The sequence below is a fragment of the Gambusia affinis genome, linkage group LG08, assembly GCF_019740435.1.
Source record: "Gambusia affinis linkage group LG08, SWU_Gaff_1.0, whole genome shotgun sequence".
In the NCBI taxonomy this organism is placed as follows: Eukaryota; Metazoa; Chordata; class Actinopteri; order Cyprinodontiformes; family Poeciliidae; genus Gambusia; species Gambusia affinis.
The window spans coordinates 6,171,413-6,197,697 of record NC_057875.1 but is presented as its reverse complement, the minus strand read 5'-3'; the positions used below and the strand labels follow the sequence as shown (position 1 = coordinate 6,197,697).

The 26,285-nt window shown below is 35.1% G+C and overlaps 2 protein-coding genes across 6 annotated transcripts in view; one reads left to right on the top strand and one right to left on the bottom strand.

Moving 5' to 3' along the window:
* The window catches only part of atp8b4 (ATPase phospholipid transporting 8B4), a 63,427-nt gene that overhangs the window by 18,543 nt on the left and 18,599 nt on the right, over nucleotides 1-26,285 (bottom strand). For 4 of the 5 annotated variants that reach the window (XM_044125357.1, XM_044125362.1, XM_044125361.1 and 1 more), the window contains exons 2-5: nucleotides 5,622-5,938; nucleotides 4,746-4,804; nucleotides 577-635; nucleotides 352-465 (exon numbers count right to left, since the gene is read on the bottom strand). In XM_044125357.1, coding sequence (XP_043981292.1) covers nucleotides 352-465; nucleotides 577-635; nucleotides 4,746-4,804; nucleotides 5,622-5,935 — 546 coding nt within the window. In that variant the 5' untranslated portion in view covers nucleotides 5,936-5,938. Of the gene's footprint in view, nucleotides 1-351; nucleotides 466-576; nucleotides 636-4,745; nucleotides 4,805-5,621; nucleotides 5,939-9,515; nucleotides 9,526-26,285 lie in introns of those variants that run through there. The other variant, XM_044125360.1, reaches the window with a different exon arrangement.
* Nucleotides 9,699-26,203, top strand: sqor (sulfide quinone oxidoreductase). The gene is made up of 10 exons (XM_044125366.1): nucleotides 9,699-9,855; nucleotides 10,454-10,669; nucleotides 13,521-13,691; nucleotides 13,772-13,825; nucleotides 14,867-15,061; nucleotides 15,162-15,371; nucleotides 15,797-15,980; nucleotides 23,156-23,223; nucleotides 24,098-24,276; nucleotides 25,221-26,203. Exons 2-10 carry the CDS (start codon nucleotides 10,469-10,471, stop codon nucleotides 25,276-25,278), a joined length of 1,320 nt encoding a protein of 439 aa, XP_043981301.1. The 5' UTR covers nucleotides 9,699-9,855; nucleotides 10,454-10,468; the 3' UTR covers nucleotides 25,279-26,203.

Here is a 26,285-nt window from a genome sequence, read left to right as displayed (position 1 = left end):
TTTTGTAACCGTCTTAGGTCTGAATTCATCGCTGCATCCAGATTTTGGGTCATTAGTTTCTAGCTGCAATAATTAAAACTGTGAGCCAGCTTGCTCCTCTTTAGGTCCAAAGATTACAATCTCAGTTTTGGAAGATCCAGACATTGATCTGTTCCAAGCATCTGTTCTGTGACTGGATGGATTCAAAATCACCTGGTGACATCGTAACGTAGATCTGTGTATCATCTACGTAGTTACGGTAGCTAATCTTCTTTCTTGTTATAACCTGAGCTATCTTGTAGATATTAAATAGGAGGGGACCCAGGGTTGAACCTTGTGGTACCCCACTAACGAGAAGATGGTCTGCCTTACCTGAAGGATCAGCAGCACAACAAAGTAAGCATTCGCCACCCTCTGGAACTGCTCAAACAAGTTGATGGGCAGGAAGGTAAAGACATTGTACTTTGAAGTCTTAATGTGATTGTTCTGCACAACAACAACAAACAAATAACATAAAGAATACAGATTAAATCCTGCGGGCTTCAGCTGTGGGTGAAGGCAAAAGCAAAGACTAAAGCAACTGTAAGGTTCACTTACAGCGTATGAGAACTTCTCATTGTATTCTCGTGCATTGGCTTTTACACAGCGTTCCTTCTCTGCAGTCACAAAACACACGGCTTTATTCAAAACATGAATATTTTCAGGGCTTAAACAATTAATCAGGATTAATCAATTATTGGAATAATTGTAAACTAATTTAGTAACATATTCAGTTACATACTCAGAGCAGAAATTAAGCCAAAACTGTACAAAATATATATACATTTTGCATTTAAGATAAAATAAAACACTTATCTGAGAATATGTTCTACTTAAAACTCTAAAATAGTTTTAGCTTTACCTGGTTCAAATTCACCAAAGGAAAGTTTTGTTATTGGATTTTAGGAAATAAAACATTTATTTTCTCATTTAAAAAAGGAATTTATTTATTTACTTCAATCTTCTAATGTATTTCTAATATTGTATAAAAATATGCTTAACTGGTTCAATGAAAAATCTGTAAAATGTGGCCATTTTTATCTAAATAATTGATTAATAACCAGATTAATTGATTTGAAGTGTTATTCTTTAGAGACAAATGATACAACCTGACGTACAAGACATAGGCGCACAAGTTTAATATTTTTACACACTGTCAAAAATTACACAGAGAACCAAATATTTTCAGTATACATATTTATAGTTTGCCACAATAACACATTTTGTTGGACAATAAATAGTCCCTGAAATTATTGTGATAAATTATAATGTTGTTGTTTTGGACCATTTTTGACCAAAACCACAAAATCTTTTTGGTCTAGTTTCTAGTGCAATATCTTAGTTCACTTGAAATAAGACCAAACTAACTTAAAATTAACTTTTCAGAAAGAAATAGGAGCTTGTTTTAAATAAATATAAATAAACTTTAATTTCTCATCTATGTCACATTGAAAATGCAAGATATTTTAGATATCCAAAATAAATAAACAAAATAAATATCAACAAAGTTGCTCTTCAAAAAAAATGGGCTAATTGAGTAGAAAGAGAGACAAGAGAAAAAAAAATCTTGCAAATGGAAATAATTGAGCTTGTTTTAAATTATCATGTGATTAATTGATTTATTGCTTATTGAAAAATATATTAATATTCAACATGAATTCATGTAACCTTCTGGCCCAAATTACCAAACTTTTTAACAAAGTTCAACAAATGACACATTATTCAGCAGCTTAGTTTCCATGGAGGAAGCAGAAAAATGTTTCTGTCCAGCAGCTTTTTGATTATTTTAATATTCCAGTCACTTAACAAAATTGAACTTGTCCCTCCAGTTCTTGAACCGTCTCACATAAAGTGACAAAGCATTTTTAGATGCAATTTTATCCTTTATAGTAGGAGCAGTTATGAACAGCAGTGCTTTTGCTCCATATTGATTTATTATTTAATATCTTGCATTTTATTTTAACTTGTGATTTAGAAATCTGGAGATGAACTTTCATAAAGAAAAATTACTCCTTGAAGAGCCTTTTACTGGGAAAACCGGGTTAGATTCACAGCAGATATGACAAATATTAGTCATTTCTAACACTTTTATTTAACAAATATACCACAATAAACCTTTTTACTAAGAGGAAAAACACAGAATTTTAATCTGGTGTGTGACCAACAAATATGAAGCTCAAAATATGCTGGTTATCATATTGTCAAATAAAAACTGCGCATTGATTGAAGGTACTCATATTGGGAGAAAATAGTAAAAACTAGAAAGTGCATTTCCTATGAAAATGCAAGTATGAATGCTGAATGCTTTTGGTGAAAATGGCAGAAGTGTTTGAAGCCGACCTGAGACATGAACTGTGAAACACAAAGGACATTTTATATTGTAATCTTCAGTTCTGCCACAGGATGTAGCGGTTTCCCCCATTTCTATGGGGTGAAAAATCCATAAAATGCTGAATATTATAAAAAGTATGAAGGTTATGAATACCAAGAGATATAGCTGGCATGAGAAGAGCAACCTGAATAGTATAAAAGTTGAATGGTTAAAATAGCACAAAGTATGCAGGAGAAAACGCTCGGCAGTCGTCTGCTTGTAGTTTTGTAACAGAGTTACTTGAAAAGTTATGATTTGATTATGTTTTATTTTGGTTTATGGGGAAAAAGCTACCCAGATCAAACTGGATCTTTGTTAAAAAGTTGCAGCTCAGTTGCATTATTTAGCTTTTTCTTTTGATTATTATGCTCAAAAAAATTTAATATGGAACAGCTGTGAGGCTAACCAACCAAACTAAACCTAAAAACTCACAACAAAACCCAGAACAGCCCAGAACTAAAGCTACCTATAGGTCAGCCTTGCCTAGTGTTAGGGTCAAAGTTTATTATCCAACAATAATCAAAACACTTTAATCAACCAGGAAATGACCATAAGGCTGAGCAAAAAAATAAAATAAAATAAAATAAAAAGGCATCCATAGGAGAGAGTTGCAACCATTAGTGACCAAAAACAAAACAAAGTCTCACAATTCCTAAAAATAAAAGTGGCCTAGTCAAAGCTGCCTGGATTTAAACCTGATTGACATGTTCAACCTTAACCAGGCTGTTCAGAAACAAAACAGGAAACTTTTTCACACAGGACCAGGTTGGTCTAGTTGGATATATTTTTTGCCAATTAATTATTGAAATCAGAATTTTAAAGTCCCATTTTGTATTTTTGTTTGAAAACCAAACTGGAAAAGAGATACACTGTTTATAGTTATATTACCCTTTGTTTTATCTGTGTCTTTATCTATCTTACATGTAGAGGCTTTTATGAACCTTGCCACGCTAACAGTTTTCATTGGAAATGACGCCTCACTGACTTGGTCTATATCAGTAATTTGGCAACACAAAGGTGAGAAAATACCTGTGGCACCTTGAGCTTGTCTCTGCCTGCCCATCTTACCCCACTAACTCTGCAACAACTTAACCATTCATTCCCCTCTGGGTTAAGTTAAGGGGCGATACAATGCTCCATCTTATTTAATTACGTCTAAACAGTAAACAAACCCCGTCAGAAACACTAGCCACAACCTTACAGTCGAATTTTCGAACGTTATCTTACATTTCACAGAAGATAAACCTGCTGTATCCAGACGAGGTTAAACTGTTCCTCAATTATGTATAACACACCTGCAGCAAGCTGCAACAAGACAGATGATCTCACACATCGACTGAGATCAGCTATCAGTTACTAAAATGATGAATTATTAACAAACCTGCTTCGCTTGTTCACTCTGGCCTGTTTCACGTTTATAATTTTTAGCAAAATATGCATGCAGTTTATGTTAATTCAAGTTAGTTTGTGTTTTTACTTTGTAATTTTTGCCTCTTTTTTTGTCCAAAGGTATGTCCCTTGATGCCTGCAAGTCTGAGCAGGTCTCAGTAAAATGATGCAATAAAAGCTTCTGGAAACATTTTGGACTTAATTTCTTCAAAGTTTCACCCTAAAACTAGAAAATTAAAAGATAAGTCTTAAAAGAAATTTGAATTGTCCCAGTGGAATCGAAGTGGATAGTTTCTGGTCCTGCTGTAGAATATTCCACATTTACAGTCTTCAGTCAGAGACTTCTTTAGATTTGTTGGAAGACTGACTGCTACTGGTGATTTGGTTAATATGAGTTATGGGATAAAAAAAAATTCTTTTACTGAATTTGTGTTATTCTGTTGTGGAAATTCTGGGCAAACATACCATGAAAAAAAAAATTATTGCGGAAATGTCTTTGACAATTTTGATTTAATGCTGTTTTGATAAAATTCCTTTAATGATATTAAAAAAAACTGACATTATTGGAAATTTTATTTTTATTATTTGTTCCACAAATATCTGTAAATGTCAAAATATGATTAAATGCAGTTCTCCTGTACAGTTTAATGATATAAATGAAATTGTCTTCACTAAGCGGCATCCTGACAAAGTCAATTTAAAATGCTGAACATTTTTCAAGAGATGCTATATGCTTGCTGTGTCATACGGTTACCTAAGAAAAGACGTAATAACTAGTTTTTCATTATGATTTTTATCATTGTCACTATCGAACCATAAAATATCATGACAAAATTCTATGTCTGTATTGCCCACCCATACAACTAGCCTTTATATTTTTTAACAGCAGGCTGCAAAATGCTTGATTTCTAAATATCAAGAATATTTCTGTCAGAATACAGAATAAATACAAGCAAATGTGTCTTACCAACATATGTATTTCTCCTCCAGAATGGCATTTTTTCCTGGGACGTTCCCAGACTTTCCCTGGAGGAAACATAAAGAAATAAAATGTTAAACAATTAACAGTTATTAAACACACCGTATTGTTTGCAAACTTTAAAAACATGAGCAGCAGTGGTGAGAAAATCCCCAGCCTAACTGAAGATCCAAGGTGAGTGGAACAGAGTGCATTTATTGCAAAAACATTTCATCTTACCAAGTCCAGAAATAAGACAAAACTAACTTACAAGCAACTTTTCAGAATGATATAAGAGCTTGTTTTAAGCAATTAATTCCTTATTATTGATTTAAAAAATGTATTTCCATTGGCGGATACTTTCACTTACATGTTACATACATAGCACACTGAGGTACCACTCTGAATTTCAAATATAAAATCTTTTTTTGCTACTTCTGTAAGGTTAAAATCAATAGTCATAAAAACACTGGTGCAATGTACGTTAATTACAAATTATGCTAATAATAGTAGGGATGTACAAACTGTTGCTTCTGGTGTTGACATGTTGGTAAGTAAAAATCTGCTTAGGGCCCCAAAAAGGTTTGGACCGGCCCTGACTTTTACTTTAAATTGAAATTACTAAATCTTCTGCTTTTATTGCCGTTAAATTTACAAAATATATCTTTGTTTAAAGGCTAGAGGGACTGTTCATTATCATATTTTCTATCTTGTTAAAAACTGTCAGCGAGAGGAAGCAAGTACTGATTGATGAATATCTTATCGTACTCTGGGTAAGTTTAAGTAAAGGTATGGGAATCGCTTCACAGACCTTGTTGATATGTGTCAGTTTTTACAAAATGGGTGCAGGAACAGCCGGTAAATGCTCAGTCTCTCCGGTCTTACCTTGCACAACTTTGTAACAGGCGCAGTCTTGTGTTGTCTCCATGAATCCTGGCAATCTGTAGCGACCATTTGTTTATTCCAAGCGACGCGTTCCGCACATTTTCCTCACAGTGAATTAGGCGCCGCTCGAACCATGATGTTTCCCACCAGCACCAGAACCAGAACCGGCTCGGCTGGACTCGTGTGGAGATGCTGCAGAGCCGAGGTGAGTAATAGGCAGCAGAAGCAGAGAGGAAAGGTGTGGGCTGCTGAGGGTGAGAGGGAGAAAAAAAATGGTGCAGGCAGAAAATCCGTCCCGCTCCTCTGAGACTCATAATCTGAGGAGAAACAAGAGAGCAGCGAGGAATCAGCAGAGAGGCAGGAGCTTTATCAAGAAAATAAACCCATTATCTCTGATTTTAACAATACACTGCGAATTAATTACTCTTAATGTCTACTTTTTTGTACTTTAAAAACCTTAAAAAACAAATAAAAAATATCTGGTCTTATTTAAGGTTACATCTAAATTATTTAAATAAACGTGTTTACTAAAGATCTAGAGGTGAAATTAAGTAATTATGTTAATTTTCGTTTTTCTTTGTTTTCCTTCTTTATTCCCAACAGTAGGTTTGATTTGGATGATTCTAGCGCCCTCACGTGGTGTGTAGGTAGAATGCAACTTATTAATGGAGGGGGAATAAATGCATTAATCCAATGGTATCCAAACTTTTTGCACCGAGGGTCAAAATCATCTTAAAGTACGGAGCCCGCTATTTTCTTTTCTTTTTTGTTGTTGTTGTTGTTGTTGTTGTTGTGTTGTTTGTGTATTTTATGTACAGTAACAGATGTCAATTTAAAAGTGAGAAGTTATACAAAGAGCCTCAGTGAAAACACGTTTATAAAAAATTTTTCTGGTGCAAAAAAGCTGATTGAAAATCGATCTATTAATGCGTGTTCATGTGTGTTTTTGTAAGGCTAGGATGTTATTGCACATGAAAATAACCTTTATTTGCCATTCAGAAACACAAAAAGACACGATCTGAACTGTCATGATTTTATTACCCCATGAAAATAATTCAAAAATAGTCCAAATAGTTTGGCTGCATCTTTCTTTCTTTCCTTTTTTTTCTTTCTTCTTCCTGTAAAACTTCATTCACAAATGAGATATTAACATACATGGAAAAACCAAAACCTTATAATATAGCTGAAAGACTTTAAGTTTTCATTTATGCCGCATAAAATAATCAATATATTATTGTGAGGGAATGCAATACTTTTGCAAGTTAACGCAAAAGAAAAAAAAATCCATGTTGGTGGAATCAACTCACTGTCTTGAGTTTGGTTACCTAGCAACCCACGTTCTTTGGTTACTTAGCAACAACCTGTTGAGTAACTTGCACAGCAGCAGTTTAAGATTTAGCTTCCATGTCTCATATAGCTCCTTAAAAATAATTTTTAAAAAACAGTGTGAAGGGAAAACTGGATAAAACAGGAACTAATGTCTAAAATACACCAGTTTGGTTGTATTTCAGACATTTAAAACAAAAAAACTAATCAATAATTGTCAATATTGACTATTACAAAAGACTTGTATGTCATAATATTATGTCAGACTTATGTAAAACAAAATTTAAAATATTGCTTTAGGGAATTCTAATTTTGTTATTTTTAAGCTAAGCTAGGTTAGCTATTTTTCATAGCTAGCATAGTGGCAATGATAAATAGCTAACCTATACACATATGATTTGTATTGATCTTTTTGATGATGTCACTCGGCAAAATATAATGTTTGTTACTGGTTTCTGAAATTGTTGACTCTATGATTATGACTTTTTATTTTTGTGCTTTTATGATTTAAGCATTTTGAACTGCCTTGTTGCTGAGCTGTTCTCTACAAATAAACTATTTGATTGTCTTTTGTCTTTATGTTCAGCCAATTATATGGTAGCATTAATAGCCATAAACCCACATAAACATGTCTTTTAAATGCTGCGAGTCCAAACTTTGATTGTATTATTGAGAGCCGCTCATCTAGCCACGCCCTTCCAGAGGCCAATTAGAAGGAAAACTGTAAACATTTTTGAAACCCAAGTTTCATTTTACACCTCAAAATTATGTGTTGCTTTTTGTTAATCTGTTGCAAATAAACCAGAAAATATGGAAGCTTTACTTTAAAAAATGTGGAAAATCTTGCGTCTATGTGTGTCTTGCTTTCTGTGCAGTAGTAACAGACTGGTGTTCCTGTGCTGTGAAATAACAAAACAGGTGTCCAGAGGGCAAAGCAAAGCCTGCAGGGAATATACAAGCACCAGATGCTGTTATTAGAAAGATTTCACTGCTCTAAAGCCTGTTTATTCATTCAGTGTTAATGGAACAGAAGTCCATGTATTTGTAGAGTACAGAGTGTTAAATCAACCAAGTTGAGCAAAGATGGAAACTGAGGGAAATGGACTACCACTTCTGAGTGGGCAAAAGGGAGATAGACACTGCAGATCTATTTGTATATAAATAACAGAATGGAGCCTGTTTCTATGAATGATAAAGGGACCAGTAAAACCAGTATGATCAGTGGAGATAAGCTGAGTCATGGTGACAAAGAGATTTTGTGTTGTGCCTCATGTGTTCCAGCAGATGTCTCAGATTTTGACCTTTCAGTTGCTAAAAATGCTTCAGTACAGTAGATCTCAAACTGTTTATAGCCATTACAACCTCAGCAAACATTTTGTTATCCATGAATGGCCAACAGGCCACAAACTGAACTGTACAGCAGTACATTGTGTTTTCTCATGAAAAACAAAATAATATGGTTTAATTGTGTTTCATTTTCACTTAAAAAATTCTGATTTATCACTCAAAGTCCAACAGGGCTGCTACTTTTTAAACATATTGTCAAATGTTTATTTGCACTTCTTTCAGCTTGTTTTTCATGAAATCACTGCTAGTGAACGAGTTAAATCTAGCTTATTTTCTGAAATAACTGATTAGGTTTAAGTTTTGGTTTTTTTACCTCTTGGGTTAAAACAACATGGAGCTCAGGAGACATATTCAACCCATCAGGCATCTATTTGTGTATGGATTACCAATTAATTCAAATTCAAAAAATACTTTATTGATCCCAAAGGGAAATTAAATAAAGTGTTGTAATTTCCATTAGTAGAGGATTTTTTTTCTGTACCGGATACATCCCTGTAAATCCGGCCTATGCTGTACTTTTTATTTTCACTTGAATAATTTTATTATGAAGTATCAAATTTCTGCATCCTCCACCTTCTGAATGAAAACAAACATGTTTTAAACAAAAATTCACTAGATACAGACCTGCAGTTTTTGTTAAAGTTTCAGAAGCTTTTTTATTGAAAAAAATTGTTTTGGAACTTTTTCTTTTCCCTAAGTTTGTTATTTTTTGATACTAATTTGAATTAGTGCAATTTTCGTCTTTAAAATGCCTAAATTTCCACTTAGCCTTATATTTTGGTCCATCTGATTATGTCATATTTAAATTTTAAATGACATAACCTGAGTTACTCATTGCTGTTTCACATTTTGAATTGTCCTAATTGAAATTCTATTGTGGCCTCTGAATTCACTATAATTTTGCAGAAACTGTTTGTCTGTTTCCATTTATAGTGAATGTAGTTAGAAAAGCTCTGTTGCATTCCAGTGATTATTCCCCTTACACTCTCAGAAAAAACAGCGATAAGTATGGGTTTGTACTGTACACATGACCTACTCTTCTGTCCCGGATGCATAACCACATGCCTACGGATGGGCGCCGTCTCCCTGCTGACACCGACCCAAACCCGCCCACTTAGAAATACCCTCAGTTTCAAAGTCACGTAGAACAAAATAACTGTCACATTTCCAGGTACATAAATTATTATCCGCATCACTAGTAATGAAAATGATGTGCCTTACATTTTCCACATCGTTGCGAAGGTCAAATGTGTTTCACTGTTTATAAAATTTAAGCTAATTGTGTAACATTTTACTGTGCTGCTTTATGATTGGTCAAACGTCCAGAGAGGCGGGACAAACATCCTGGAGGTGCATTCTGATTGGAAGCTGGCTCTGTCCGTTGGAAGCGCGGGGGATCTGCCAGGCTCATATCGCGTCCGACTCTGAGGTGCAGAGCTATTCCGCTGTTTTTCCACCGAGGTGTAACCAGGAAGAATTTAATCGTCCATTTAGGGTTTCTTCTTCTCTTTTGCCAGAATTGGCGGCAAAAACAGGCGGTTAACAATTCCTGCTCTTCAAGGTAAGTGTCTTTTTTTTTTCTACAACCGAACATAATGTCCGTCGGTGTGTTTATGTACAGGAATGATTGTTTTGAGGACAGTTGACCATGCAAAATGCTCCTAGATTGGGGTCAGTCCGGCCTGCTCTCTCCTACTGTACCCTGATTAGGCCAATGTTTACTTCTGCTGCTTGCCTGGCTCTGCTGGATATTTGCGTTTATTAAATTTAAGTTCAACAGAGAAGTTAACTGCTAGGTTCACCTCACAGCTAAAAAAAATGTCTCCTGCTGTTAAATATAGCGAGTTTTGCACGTTCTCTATGCTTTTGCAAAGGTTGCTGTGGTTCACCCGTAAGTTACAATGTTTGTGGTTTTTTAAAGCCACAATCAAACCTCTGCAGCACAAGCATTTGTTTAATCTCCGAAAAAAAAAAAAAAAACAATGTTAAGAAGTTACCTAATTCTCTGTTTCTGCCACTTAAAAAAACAAGTTGCCACCCTAACACTGTAAAATTCTTCATGCAGCAGCAGCAAAACAGGAAGTGCAGATTGTTGCAAGATTTTATGAGTTTTGAGGCCTTGGTGAAATTATTACTGAGCAGAAATGATTTGTCCCCAGAGAACCAGGATCAGAATGGCTTCTTTGTGGCGTCGTCTGAAGCTGCGCCACTCCACGGGCGTCGCTATCTCTCATCTCCACACCAGCAGTCGGGCGTCTGCTAAGGAGCACTACAAGATGCTGGTCCTCGGAGGAGGAAGTGGGGGCATCTGCATGAGTGCACGGATGAAGAGAATGCTCGGAGCCGACAATGTGGCTGTCGTGGAGCCATCCGAGGCAAGGATATGAGAGTAATCACAAATTATATGTCGGGGTCAGTGTTGGGTAAGTTACTTTAAAAATGTAATCCGTTACAGTTACAAGTTACCTTGTTTAAAATGTAATTGTAGTGTAACTTTTTCGATTACTTTTAAAAAGTAATGTAACTAATTACTTTTGATTACTTTTTGATTACTTTAAGGTTTTAATGAGTATTGACCCATGTTCAACATTTTATTTTTCTTAGTGCACAGGCAGTGCAATAATATGATTCTGCATTATCTGTTTCTATCAGGTTAGGGGACTGCTTTGCACAGCAAGGCAGTTTATTAGCATTAGCCTTTTAGCTTAAATAAGCTATTACCTATTTTTCTGACTTAATAGCCATGGTTAGTATACTGAATGGAGTAAGTAAATTATAGAGAACATTCTAATGATACCCCACATGCTGCTGAAAGTATTTAGGCTTACATTAGCATTTCGGCTAATTTCAGCTTATAGACTCATTTTAACAGACTGAATGGTGTATGTCCAGCTTACCTAACATACTTCTGACTTTCCACAAGCTAATAACTACTATTTAGCTAAGCTTAGCATTGATGCTAATTTTTAGCATCAGAACCCTGGGTCCAAACCGACGGGCACACTTTGGCAGGCCCCAGTTAAATTTCTTCAGGAATTTTCTAGTTTACTTTATGTTCATGAAAACCATAACACTAGCACATTGCATACAATGTCTGATGGGAAAGAATAGATTCCAACGTTTGTCATGCATCAACACCAAACAGTCAAATATTTGTAAAACAATACGCTTCGTCTATCAGTGAGTTGCATTTACCTCTAAATGTTTCCTCAGGTTTGACATAGATTGCTTCGACGTGGACAAGTTCTTGATAGCCGGCAAACACTTATTGCACTGCACGGTTAAATTTGAGCCATTTTCACAGATGTAAATGTAAAGCAGTGCATAAATGTTACAGAAGAGGGTACTATTGTTTTCTGTAATTGCTGGTTTTACCACAATTCCGAGATGTTTGTCCTGCCGGGGACACCGTAGTGCAGGGGATTTTTGCGCGCGAGCTGCTGTATTCCTTACAGTGTGTTTACTGTCTGTAAGGTAAGCAGCAGCTCCGCTAGCCCGGTGTAAAATATACATTGCGTTGGTTTGCCGATCTTTTTTTCTGTTTGTTCAGTGTGCCAGTTGGCTGCAGATTGCATCTTGTTTTGCACCGAACACACCCCACTTTCACGAAAAGAAACACAACGCAGAGCTCATAGGGTGTCTTCCACCAGCTGCAGGTCTGAAGAGGGAGAGCCTGGGTTACATAAATAAAATGCTCCTTAAATTTCCAGTGATGGAAGGCTGTCATTTTTGATGCGCTGCTTGAGCTGAAATGGAACCGTCCGCTCGCTTGCTGTTCCTCCGGGAGGCTCCGCCAGCACAGGATGGAGCATCAGAGTGGCATTGCGGCTGTGATAGAGACAAGGAGTCGTAGCGGGAAACGGCGATAAAGGGCGCAAAGCAATAAAAATATCATTACATATTTCGCAAAGGTTTTTGTTTATATTTTTTTTAAAAATGTAACTAAATTTGTAATTCTTAATATTTTCGAAAGTAACTGTAACTGGATTACATATTTTCTCAATGTAACTGTAACGAATTACAGTTAATCTTTTTTTGTAATTAAATTATGTAACGTCGTTACATGTAATCCGTTACTACCCAACACTGGTCGGGGTCCACCGATAAAATCAGCCGATTTCCTTAATTTTGGGCGATCATTGATCAGCTGATACTTACTTGTGAACCCAATCTGACCTACCTTGGCAATTTGCATTTGGTGATTTGTTGTTTTTCTCCTTTCTACCAAAAACTTAAAGTCAGTCAAGTTATTTGGTCTGAAATTTGGCCTGTTAGGATAGCAAATAAATGAAAAATTGTTCCAAAAGTTATTGCAATATACAATATTATTGTTGTTTTGAGACCATTTTCAAGTTATGTAATGGCAATGGCATAATATTGTAAGATCACATTCTCATGGATTAATTAATAAACTTTAAATTCAAGTGAACATTTAACACTGGAATTGGAAGATATTTCAAATATCCAAAATAAATTAAAAAACCCCGACAGAAACCACAAACAAAATTAAATATAGAGTTTCTATAAACAAAATTGTCCTTTAAAAAATGATTAGTTGAGCCCAAAGACTTTTGTCATCCAGGTATGGTAGAAAAAGAGAAAAACAGTGAATTATGGAAATTATTGAGTGTGTTTGATTAATTAAGCACAATTTATTTATTGCTTATTTTGATAGGCCTTGTCTCAATTAGCCCAACATTTTCACTAAAATCGGAATTGGCAAACAAGCATTTTTTTTTATACATCGGTAATCAGTGATCGGCCAAAAAACTGCAATCGGGGCACCCTTAATAATAACTGAACTGCAAAAACACAAAATCTTACCAATTATTTTTGCTCCAGTTTCTAAAGCAAATATCTTAGTATTGTTTTATTCCAAGTTTACTAATTAAAAGTAACTTTTCAGCAAGATATAGGAACTTATTTTAAGTCAATAATTCTTTAATATTGATGAAAAAGTTTTATTTCAATTGGCAGATTATTTCACCTAATACATTGGAAAAATGTTTTTTATAAGTGAAAATCTGCAAATATATTACTTTCATTAATATAAAATCAAACATATTTCTAGCTGAGAAGTTACTTATGACTCAGTTTTGTCTTATTTCCAGAGTTCTAAGATATTGGCACATAAACTAGACCAAAATACTTGGTAACATTTTGTGTTTTTGCAGCTTTGAAAGTTTCCAAAGCAGCTTTCTCTAACTTTTTTTTTGCTTCTGTCAGGTGCATTACTATCAGCCGATATGGACGCTCGTTGGGGCCGGAGCTAAAACGGTCGCTTCATCGGCTCGTCCCACTGCCAGTGTTATGCCATCGGGTGTGAAGTGGGTGAAATCCAAGGTTCAGGAAATACACCCAGACAAAAACACTGTCCTTGTAGACGACGGGACTGAGGTGATTTAATTCTTCTAGACTGTTACCTGAAAGATTAGTGGAATAAAACATGAGTTTGAAGTGATTCTTTTCTTCTACAGATCTCCTATGAATATTTGATAGTAGCTCTTGGCTTACAGCTCCATTATGAAAAGGTACGGTCATGCTTTCCGCACCTATTTGTTTCTCCTTTTTACATTTTGTGTAATGTAATTACATAAAGTGCTGGTAATTTCATTGCTTCACCAGTTTGAACATGTGCTGTTGTGGCGTTTTTATGCTTGACGTTTCCTGATATGAACAGGCAGCAGGAAGTTCTATTTCGTTTTATGGTTTGATCAGAGGTCATAATCTTAAGCCCTTCATAAAATTTAGCTAGCCCAAACCAGGTTCATAACAATATTCAGTGGCAATGGGAAATTACATATAGTTCAGTCAATTAAGTGAGAGATTTGAGCAGTTTTATAAAAGTATTTATTTATCAATATATCTAACTCCTAAAAGAAAAATAAGGAAATCATGAAAAAGTTAATTTATCTATTGTATCTTAATTCATTTACTTACACAAATGAAAAATTGTCAAAAAATTAAATATTAAATAATTATTTTTCTTTTGAAAAACAGGACATTTAAGACAGAAATGTTTTATTACGGTCTTGACGGTCACTGGCCTCCTTCACATGGATTTTAACCAGTCAATGAAAAAAGCTGGCCATTCAGAGTTCTGTATTCAAGTATATTAACGGAAAGTTGAGTGGAAGGAAAAAAACGTGATATCTGCTTCCTTAAGAATATTGTGAAACAAATGCAGTAAAAGGATCCCCAAACGTGTACTGAGTGAATATACTATACAGTATGTGTATGTTTTTTACTAGGCTGATAGTTCTCTATTGAAAACTCCTTTCTATTGGTTTTATGTAATATTCTAATATTCAAAGATACTGAATTTGGGGTTTTCTTTAACCAGAAGTCATAATCAAAAACATTACCAGAAATATCACTGTGTGTATTTAATCTATGTAAAATAGGAGATTCACTTTTTGAACAAAATTAACTTTTCAGTGACTGTTTTGAACTGGTGATTCGTATGGGTCTGAAATGGTTTGTTTATAGGTTCAAAATGGAGGTATGAAACACATGAGTACAAAACTATAGTACAAATTGCAAAGTGGTAATTTATATTCTTTTAATTGTAGATTAAAGGCTTGCCAGAGGCGTTTGAGCATCCAAAGATTGGATCAAACTACTCTGTCCAAACTGTGGAGCAAACCTGGAAGGCTCTGCAGAGCTTCAAAGAGGGCAACGCTGTGTTCACCTTCCCAAACACTCCTGTGAAATGCGCCGGAGCGCCACAGAAGATCATGTACTTATCAGATGCTTACCTGAGAAAGGTACTTAGTCTTTAGGATCCAAAGACGAACGTATTTAAAAGAGTTTAAATGTGTTGTTCTGAATTTTAACAAGGACACTTTTTATATTTATGTATTTAAGACAGGAAAAAGGGCAAAGGCCAATGTGATATACAACACATCACTGCCGGTGCTCTTTGGGATCAAGAAATACGCCGACACGTTGTGGGACATCGTTAAAACCCGCGATCTACAAATAAACCTCCGACACAATCTGATCGAAGTGCGGCCAGACAAACAGGAAGCCGTGTTTGAAAACCTTGACAAACCAGGAGAGACCAAAGTGTTTGAGGTAACTGCCTCTATATTTTCCATTGTTTCCATTCTCCCTTTAAGGTGACCTATTATGCAAAATTCTTTTTTTTTTTTTCTTTGGCAATAAGTTAATGTTTTTTGGTGTCTGTAAAATCAGCCATTTCAAAAACCTTTGGAATGTAATGTAACAAATCACCAGCCCGTTGCCTGGCAACCCCAACTGAGCCCAGCCTGTCACCTAGCAACCAAAGATGCGGGACAGAAGCCCTAAAACAGCTCAATCTGAAAGGGACGTAAAACAGTCAAAACTCTAATTTTGTTCAAAATGTATTGATTATGTTTTGTATAACTCATAGACCTATCCTAAGCCTTTGAGGGAAACATAATAGGTCACCTTTAAATAAAGTTATTTTAAATTTATCTTGATAATTTGATGTTAAACTCCTCTGTTTTCTGAATTAGTATGAAATGCTTCACGTTACTCCGCCAATGGGACCCAGCCTGGTGGTTAAAGGCAGTCCACTCGCTGATGAGAACGGCTGGCTGGATTTAAACAAAGATACGCTCCAACACAACAAATATCCAAATGTTTTTGGGATTGGAGACTGCACCAACCTCCCTACTGCCAAAACTGGAGCCGCCGTCGGTAAGTGATTATTAGTTTAAACAATCATGGAAACTGCTGTAATCCATTTAATAACAGTATTGACGATGAGCAATTTGTTTATTTTGTACTTAAGATGCTTTTATCTTTAAAATCTGTATTGTCTATAGAACGTCGTAAAGATATAAACCACGAAAGTTTAAAATACAGGGACTTTTTTGCATTCAGTCAAAAAAGATAATTATCTCTGGAGATAATTATCTTACATTTTATATAAAAAAATCAGGTGAGCCCTGACTGTCAGGTTAGGCCAGATTTTCTGTCACAGTTGTTATCTAGTTGATATAAAGATTTTAATATTGAGGCTGTGTGATGCAGTAAAGTGAATCTCTTTATCTCTCTTTACACATTCATTGTAAACAGGATGTGGTTTTTCCAGAAAGGATTCTTTTTACTGCAAACTGATTTCTCCTTATAAATGGAAAATTTATTAAAAACTTACATTTTTATTGTCAGGCTTCTTATTAAATATTTTAATGAATGTTTAGGACAGAATAATTAACGTTTGTATGAAGAAATGCTATAAGCATTTAAGGATGCAAGCATGAAGACCTTTAATTGGATTTGAGTAATTTATCTTATCTCTTACGGACCTTTCTAGGCTCCATCAGGTATAATAAAAACTAAACCCCAAATATAGGAAGACAAGCTTAACTTTGACTTTGTTTGTTTTGACTAAATATAGAATAGTGTTTGGCTTGAGAAATCTTAAAGGGTTTCTACTGCTTTTTCAAAAAACAGCTCAGCGCTTAAAAAAAAACATCCAGCTGTTTTTATAACAAGTTAATGTTTTTTGGTGTGTGTGTCGTTACCTAGCAACCCTAGCAGAGTTCTACCTGTCACCTAGCAACCCTAGAGGAACTCCAGTAGGTTTGGTCAGCTGGTTTTACCACTATATGCGCTGTACAATGGCTGCTGTTGACATATCATCCAGAAACCACTTGCTGCATTCTTGTTGGTTGTGTTGGAGTCTCTACTTCTGCTTTTCAAAAATGTATCTGTTTTCAACCATTTTTGATTTGGGTTAATTTATCTTCCATTGTAACAAGTACTTTTTCCTCAATACTGAGCAATTATTTACTCGAAACAAGAAGTCATATCGAGCTAAAAGGTTTGTCGTATTTCAAGTTTAATGAGATATTTGCACTAGAAACTAGACCAAAAATACTTGGTAAGATATTGTGTTTTTGCAGTGTAAGAATGATTTTGTTTAAAAAAAGAAGTAAGAATTATGTTTTGTATAACCCATAGACACAGAAGCATAATAGATCACCTTTAAGACTGACAATACTGACCGGTCTTTAAGTAGGTGTTAAAAATGACATCCAGGGTTTGGATGGATTTGTCAGGTCACATATATAGATCTAACAAATATCTGTCTGGTTTTCTGATGCTAGATCTAATATGGCGCAGACAAAGAAAAGCTCTGTATTGTGCAAGAGTTGCTACACGTGAGGAAATTAAACAAAAAAAAGGCTGCAGTCACATGACCAACATGCAGTTTGGACTTTGGTTATCTGCTGTGATCCTTGAATTTTAGGACAGAGAGAAATGGCTTAATGTCTTTATCTCCTCTGCCAGATATTTTTCTTTGAGCTTAGCAGCCTTCACTCTGACGTCACAAATGCATTCACATCTTGCTGGCAGTAAATTGTCCTTTTAACGATATATTTACATGTTTTCTGGACCAGGCATTTTCGTTGCCATACATCCAGGCTGCCTGAATTAAGTATGGAATGTCGCAAGGAAGCTTGTGCAAGTGTGAGCACGGCATGTCCTGAACCCAATCCAGTTTAGATTTTAGCTGAGTCATTGTTACGCTGAAAGGAGAATCTTGTTGGATCACAGTGGAAAGAGTTACCAAAAGGCAGAAGCTGAAAGTCTGGGAGGGGTTTTGTTTTACTTTGTTCCCTCAACGGCTGTGAGGTGCAACATTTATGGAAAGCAGTGAATGACAAAAGTATTCCTAACTGCAAAATTTTTCCTCATTTTGTAACGTTACAACCTCGAACTTTATTGGGATTTTGTAGTGAATAACAGTGCAGAATTTGTGTAAATAAAAATTTGAAAAGTGTGGCAGGTATGTTTAAGCCGACCCAGTCTTTTGGAGTAATGTGTTGGTACCGGAGGATGTCTTCACCTGCACAGCTATTGTAAATTAACTTTTACCCAATCTTTTAAGCTCAATCAGAATGGATGGAGATTTTGCCCCAGCTCATGTGGGCAAGACTTTGACTGGGCCACCATAACAAATGAACATGCTTTGATCTAATAATATCATAATGCATGAAAACATTTTCAAAGATGAATAAACTTTTAAATTCTTTTGAATATTTAACTCTGAAAATGGAAGACATTTTAAATGTCCAAAAATAAATAAACAAACAGAAAGTCTTTGCAAACAAAATGAATCTTCAAAAATAGCTAGTTGAGATCAAAACACCAGACTGAAGACTTTTGAATAGAATAAAACCAATAAATGATGCAAAAGGGAAATTTAGTTTGTTTTAATTTATCATGCGATTAAATGATTTATTGCTTGTTGCGACAGGCCCAACAAAAAGTTGTCCTGTTTAAATATTTTTCCACCTGAGCTCTGCAGCTCCTCCCAAGTTACCACCGGTCTCTTGGGTTTCTCTCTAATAAATTAAACACAAGGCCGGCATTGGAATGTTTCCACACCTGATGTTCAATAGACTGTTTGATTTGGGACCAAAATGGCAACATTTGTTTCATTTTCAGCTGGTGCGGTTCGCTTTCTCACTGCTCTGTACCAAACAATCCAAACTGTTTGAGAAACCCGTCCACCTCCCCGCCTGTGGTGGCACTGCAACAAGAACTACGGGAGAAATCGAGACAAAAACCTCAGAAGAAAACATGAGCGCAACTTTTCCTCTTCATAAAATGTAAACAAAAATGGAGTAGCGTCAGATTTTAGCGGGTGTGGTTAAAAAGCCACCGCTAGTCTCTCGTGTTTGTTTTGGCTGTATTTACCCAGAACCTCCTGCGTTGTAGTCCACTTCCTGCTTTCGGAGTGGATTCTGATCCGCTATATGCATTCAAACTGAATGCATATAGCTACAATATGTATGTTTATCAACTCAAATAGCTACAATCTGAGACATGGAGAACAGTAATTAGGCTATAATTCATGTTTTATTTTTGATAATTAAGATAATAGAGATTAGCGAGTCATAAAATTGTCGCCATATGTCTGCAAAGCAAATCAAACTTTCCACTCCGTGAATTAAAGTAGCAATGTGATAAAAACAGGGATGTGCATAATGATTGTCATCTTCAGACTGCATTCAGTTACTAGTTGAGCTTTTAGAAGCATTTCAGTGTTTAACTGCAGCTATTTCTGCCAAGTCTTCCTGCTGCTAAGAAACGACACGCAGGCTTTAGGTTTTCCAGTAATTATCAGTTAGTTTATGGCAGTTCAGATTGTAGATCGTTGTTCTTTATCTTTATAGGGTGAATTTAAAAAAGAGAGACTCTCACATTTCTTAAAACAGATAGAAAAATAACATAAATTAAAATCAGCTTCTCAAACTGAGTCAAAAGCAAAGGAGAAAAAAAATGGGATTAAGTTTGTCTCTGTTTCCCGGACCTACTAGCTTACCTGTTCAGCCACACGCGTTTGTATGGTTTCATGTTGCATATTTGTAGTTATTTAGGTCACTGTACTATAGGAAACTCAAATTACATAACAGTTTAGGTTTTCTTTTTAAATAATTTCTTTTATCAACTCCATATGCAGCAAAATTATGCATCCACTTCAAAATAAAATATTTTAGCCTGTAATTTAACCTCAGCTTTAACATGAACGTTGTGGCGTGTGCATTAGCATTAGCGTTAGCCTTTCCTGCTGTGTGCCTCATTTAGAGCAGCGACTGGGTCAAACATTTTAACAAGCTGCCGGCACTTGGTGATAAATTTAGTCAGAGCTGCTGAGGTTGGAGCGCGAGCTAGCTGGCGGTTTTCCAAGCTTGTATTTTCAGATTTTACATATTTATTTCACAATGATTCTGCATCATGTTTACACAGCTACTCAGATAAAAGTGACTGTAACACTGAATCAGTCCATGACGTAATCTAAATAATCAGTTCAAATGGGAAACGCTTGTTTTTTTTTATCCTCTGAAGCTTAATTACCCCAAGCCCTTAATATCCCCTGGGCTGTTTGCATATATTTATATCCCGGAGTAGAGATTGGTGGTACTCAGGTGGAACAAAAAAACTTTAGGAGTTTCCATTCAATTTTCAGGTATTTATGAAGAAATGTTCTTTTTTTTTTTTTTTACTAATCTCTGTAAAATCTCTCAAAAATTTATATTTTCTACTCAATGATTATTCTCTACATGAATCTGTCTTAGAAAAACAGTGTCTTCAGTCGGAGGCTTATTCAAATTTGCTGCAATACAGACTTTTACCCAAAAGGAGATATGTCCTACCTAGCCATCACCGTCTACAATAACTCTTTTAAATGGGAATAAATTTCTATTTTATTGCTCCTCAGATTGTTTATTACATCTTACTTAATATTAGTTTTCATTTTAATTTCATTTACTTACATTTAAAAATTTCAGCTTTGTTAAAATTTGCATTGTCAAAATATAATGTATAAAACTATAGCTGCAACTAAAATTGTCTTTTTTAAGTCTGTGCAGTCCAGTTAAAGATTATTCCATTACTACTTTACTTTATTATTTTAATAATCAATATTTCAGCTCTACATAGAACATACCAGCTGGTGTAATTTATTTTTTATTTTTTCATATTGGTGAATTAATCCATCGATATCAACAAGGCAGAAATGTTGCTTTTATAGAAATGTAATAAAACTAAGAAATGCATTGCAACAACTATAAATCTGGTATAATTTTGTGTTAACTGCCTTTTGTACTGTGGGCCCTGTTTGCATGTGATTTATCTGAAGAGGCAACACTGCCCCCTGCAGTAGCATCTCCAGAATGGCACCTAAAGCACTAAAATTAAACCACATTATTTCACCGTAGCTGCAGCTATTATTGTGGAAATCTGTTACCACAGTAACATCTGCAAAATGAATTGTGTCAAACCAACAAGAGGGAAATATAAAAATAAGTGATTTCTAGAGGTAAAATTACCTCATTCTTCATTAATTTGTGTGATTAAATTAATGTTTTACTGTGAAATATTGTCACAGCTAATAGCTTCATTAATTTGTGTGAAAACTCTCAGGGCTGCCGATTATCACGCAAGTAAATCATCATTGCTGTAACAATCTGCAATAATATTTCTATGATGCACAGATATTTGGCTAATATATTTAAAGTTTTCTGAGTTCATACTGTAATATTCAGCCTGTTAGACGTGATGCTCATACTAAATTAATGGTAGATTAGTGTACCCAACATGCTGAAACACACACAGGAACGATTGGAGGGAGTGAAATGACCATTTATCATCACAATGTTTACCGACATTATCAGATGCAACCCTAGAAAACATGACATTGTGATATATCTACTTACATCTTCCACATTTAGTCTCTTTTTCTAGCTCAATTCAATCCATAAATACTTAATTTACACCAAAGAAAAAATAAATGGTGTCATAAATCATACTATACAATTATCTTCAAAAAGGCTCTTTGGGCATGAACAATCTCCAGTAGCAGTCAGTCTTGCAACGCATCTAAAGAGGCCTCTGACTGAAGACTGTTGCTGTATTAGAGTTTAATATAATGACATGCTAATAGCTGAATTTCTGGGCAGGAGAGATGATATTTCACAGTAAAACATGTTATAGGCCTGTCACAATAAATCAATTAAAGGCACGATAAATTAAAACAAACTTAATAATTAAAATTTGCATGATTTACTGTTGGTTTTTTTTTCTCTTTTTCTACCAAAAACTGGGTGAGAAAAGTCTTTGATTTGATGCTTTGTTCTCCACTAGTTCTTTATTTGAAGGATTATTTTATTTAGAGACTTTATAATTAATTTTATTTGTTTTTTTTCTGTCTTTTTTTAGTTTGGATATTTAAAATGTCTTCCAGTTCCACATGTGATTTTGCTGCTCCCATTTAAACTTGTTTCTGGCCATATGGCTGGAAAGCGGAGCAGAGTTTGAGTCCCTAATATGATCTTTGCTCTTTGTGTTTGGTGGAAAATGTGATTTTTGACTTCCTCATTCTTTCTGAATCGATCGACGTCTCCACCATTAGGGCTGAAATAGATCAGGAAAACGTGTTACGGTTGGTGAATACCAGGCTAGATGATCCTCTCAGCTTGATGAATAAATGATTAGGTTGTCAGGTGATAAAACTTTAAGTAGCGGTAACATTTTAACAGAAACCGGCTTCAAAAAAGGGTCACTGTCTCTTTAAGGTGTACAGTGAACCCTCGTTTTTCGCGGGGGGTTGCGTTCCAAAAAGAACCCGACAGGTGAAATCCGTGAAGTAGTTACCTTTATTTTTTACAATTATCATACAGCATAATTAAATGCTCTACATTGAAACTAAAGAACAAAACCTGTTTTCAGGCCCAAGCATTTTTTAAGCAAATGGAACGCTTTCTTATAAATAACTACAGTAAAATAATTATTTTAATCATCAATACAAAGTGCTGTAGGACAAATTGACTCGCGTATTTCACTGTTCCTCTGACTGTGATGCTGCAGCCTCACTTTGCTCTCTAGTGTCTTTTTCTTCTGAAGCCTGTGGTGCAGGTGAGTTTTTTCGAGAGAAGAAGATGGTTATTGGTAGTTGTTGTCGCTCTTTTTTCTTCTGGGAAAAAATATTTGCCAAAATTTACCAAGCTTCATTACGTATATTTAAAGAACGTAACGTTATTGGCACATTAAGGTATATCGAGAAGAAGAGCGGAGACTGTTTAGCCAATCAGGACGCAGAACACAATGCACTGTGGGAAAGAAACTGCAGAAAAAAATCCACGAGGCAGTGAAAGGTGAACCTCGTTACAGCGAGGGCTCACTGTAATCGTCTACATTCATCCATCGGATTAGCGGGATGTGTTTGTTTTGGTCAGACCATGCTGGGACAGGCTGTCGCTCCTGAATGTGAAGGATGTTCCAGGATGGTGAAAGTGTCTGGATTTTTAACTCATTTCTGTAAAACAAGTTAAATCTTTCTTTGTTTTTTTTGTTTCTAGCTGCACAGTCTGCGATCCTGAACAGAACCATCGGCCAATTACTGAAAAACCGGAAGCCAGATAAGAAGGTAAGTGTTGCTAGTCAGCTCCTATGTGTTTTAGTTTTTGCTTTAAAGGGATCCACGATTAGTTTGAGGAATATTCATTTTATATTGCTTTTTTTTTTTTTCTGCAGCCATCAGCGGTGCAGTGTGGCATTGTCTAAATTTACACAAACATTATATTTTACTCTGTGGAAAACTGATCCACAAGTGGAAAAGATGGCGACTTCAGTGGGTGAAAAATATTAAATGTAATGAAAGATATAACATTTTTGAAGTAATTATCGGTTTTTACGTATCATTTTTTGTTAATTTGAAAATTACAACATGTTAAGTAAATATGTTGTGGGTAACTTTAAAGAAATCTGCAGGATTTGTACTGAAAATATCTGTTTTTTGTGCATCCGAGGTTGGAGTTACTCATTTATCAGCTCTAAGAACTGTTTCCTCTGTAAAATAATTATTTAGATTTGTCAAAATAAGGAATAAATCAATTAATCACATAATAAATTAAAACTAAAAGTCTTCAATTTAGTGCATTGGTCTCCAGTAGGCCTTTTTTTTGAAGAACATTTTTTTTATTACAGAGACTTTGTAATTCATTTCATTTATTGTTTCTGTTGTTTTTGTTTATTTTTGATATTTAAAGTATCTTATAGTTCCAGTGCTAAAAGGTCATTAAAATTAAAAATGTATTGATCTTTGAGAATGTGTTCTTACATTATTATACCATTACATTCTCAAAACAACAATATTATCATTTATCTCAATAACATCTGGGACAATTTATCGTATCAAAATTTGTAATCGTGACAGACCGAACTGTGTTAATATTTTGAATTCGCCCATTTGTTTTGGGTTCAAACAGAAGCTGTCTTGTTTTTTTTGGGTTTTTTTGTAGTACGATGGCTACACTTCCTGTCCGCTGGTGACGAGCTACAACACAGTGGTCCTGGCAGAGTTCGACTACAACGGGCAGCCGCTGGAAACGTTCCCAATCAACCAGGCCAAGGAGCGGAGATTAATGTACTACATGAAAGCCGATGTGATGCCTCACCTGTACTGGCACGGGCTTCTCCGGTATGCATACGATCAATAATCACCGATAGAGGGATTATCAGTCAGGCTGCATTGGCAGCCACTGTACTGTACAGAAAGACAGCAGGAAGATATTATTCTAATGATTTAGGCTGTTAAATGAGGCTCATGAAATCAGTTTTGATTTCTGATGGCTCAGTTTATTCTGATGCAGCTGCTTGTTCATTTTTCACGTCGTCACCTTCCTAAACCAAAACAATAATAAATTCAGATTTTGCCAAAAGTGATTTTTATTTTTTATTTTTTTTTTTTGCTGGGGCCAAAATAACTTTTGGCAAAAAATGATTAGGTGATTATTTTAGGAAGGTGACGATGTGATGCATCGTTTTCACAAGTGATTTTCATATGTGAAATTCTGGAAACTGGAAAAAAACTTGCAGTCAAAATGACTGCCAATTGTGACCAAAACAGGGAGAAATGATAATGTTTCATTTGAATGCTAAATATCAATTACATTTTTAGAGACAATTAATAGTTTTAGAAAAATCCTATTCCAGCTTTCTTGCTGCTCACTATGGACAGTTTGTCTTATTAGACATCATGTACAAAATTGCTTTAACATTCCTAGTAAATAGTGTCTGACCACTGAAGTTTGGAGCATTTTTGTTTTCTCGTTATTTGCATGCAACGGCTCGTCACGACGTATCCTATTCACTAATGTCAATTTCGTAGCAAGATTCCTTTTTCACGCTGTTATAAACAGTTGTAGTTCGCCAACAACAAGGTAGCTAACGTTAAATCAGCAAGACAAGGGCAGGTAACCATGGCAACCGGTGACAGTTTAAAGGCAGGCTGTCTCTTTCTGCGTCAGGTTGCCATGGTTACAAACAAATAATACCTCTATTAAATGCTTAATTATAATACCGTCTTCTTTTTTTTTTTTATTGTCTTGGCTGCTACCAAATTTTTTTTATTTCTGTTTTCAGGGGCCTGTGGGGCGGACCCGGACCATACAGGAAGCTCCTCCATCTTGGAATGAAGTAAAACCTCCTTCTACAAAGAAACTAGTGAATGAATACAGTTCATTATTTCATAACCCCTGAAAGGGCAGATACATGGGTATCTGTGACATCATGCCAAACAAATTCATCTCAGCTGTCTTTAAAAAGGGGGCAGTTTTGTAGTAACAACAAAAATAAAAAAAACTTTAATGTGAGTCACTTCTTCAGCTTCATTTGATGAGGTAAAGAAAAAGTGAAACTGCTCTGCTGAGACGTTGGTTCAAAGCTGACAAGCACAAGGATGAGCATCTTTCTGTTTTTGGAACAATCACATTTTATGATGCATCATAGAAACGCCTTTAACTCCACAGCTTTAATGTTGATGGTAGTATTTAAAAGCTTTGTATGACTGTTTTAATCCAAGTTGCTAGTGAAACGTGTTGTCCTGGTAGCTGATATTAGTTAATTTAACTTGATCATTTTGCATTTGTTTTGTCTCACTTTAGCAAAAAACCAAGGTGTGCAATTTATCAATTGGAGTTCACCTTAAAAATGCTGGACTATAAACATGAGAACAACCATAAGTGTTTTCTCTCACATTTTATATGTTGGTGTTGGACAGTTTGTTTTACATTTTAGATTTTTATTCTAAATAACATTGTGACCACTCAAACAGAAATTATTTGAATTAACAAAAATTTATTGCTCCTAAATCAATAAAATGACAATAAGGAGAATCTTTGTTGTTTTTTCTTCTTTTTTTTATTTTTTTTTATTAAAACAGAAATAAATAATTTGCATGGTGCTAAACCATGCAAATTATTTATGTTTATCAAACTCTGCAGTATGTTTATCAAAATATAACAAAGCTGCAACTTTCACTGGGTAAAATGTGTTTCTATCTGTGAGTGAAAATGTTATTTTTTTTCTTTGTGACAGATGTAATATAAATAAAGGATGCAAGATTTCTTATTTTTAACTACAAGAAGTTTTTTTTTTTTAAATGTGTCAAAAAAGAAATGATAATTATAGAAATTACCACAAGTTAAA

What these genes read in the sequence shown, in the direction of transcription:
- sqor (XM_044125366.1), top strand. Translation starts at nt 10,469, where the DNA reads ATGGCTTCTTTGTGGCGTCGTCTGAAGCTGCGCCACTCCACGGGCGTC. An exon ending in CTGTCGTGGAGCCATCCGAG is followed by an intron (nt 10,670 to 13,520) that starts GCAAGGATATGA and finishes TGCTTCTGTCAG; the next exon opens with GTGCATTACTATCAGCCGAT. An exon ending in TACAGCTCCATTATGAAAAG is followed by an intron (nt 13,826 to 14,866) that starts GTACGGTCATGC and finishes TTTTAATTGTAG; the next exon opens with ATTAAAGGCTTGCCAGAGGC.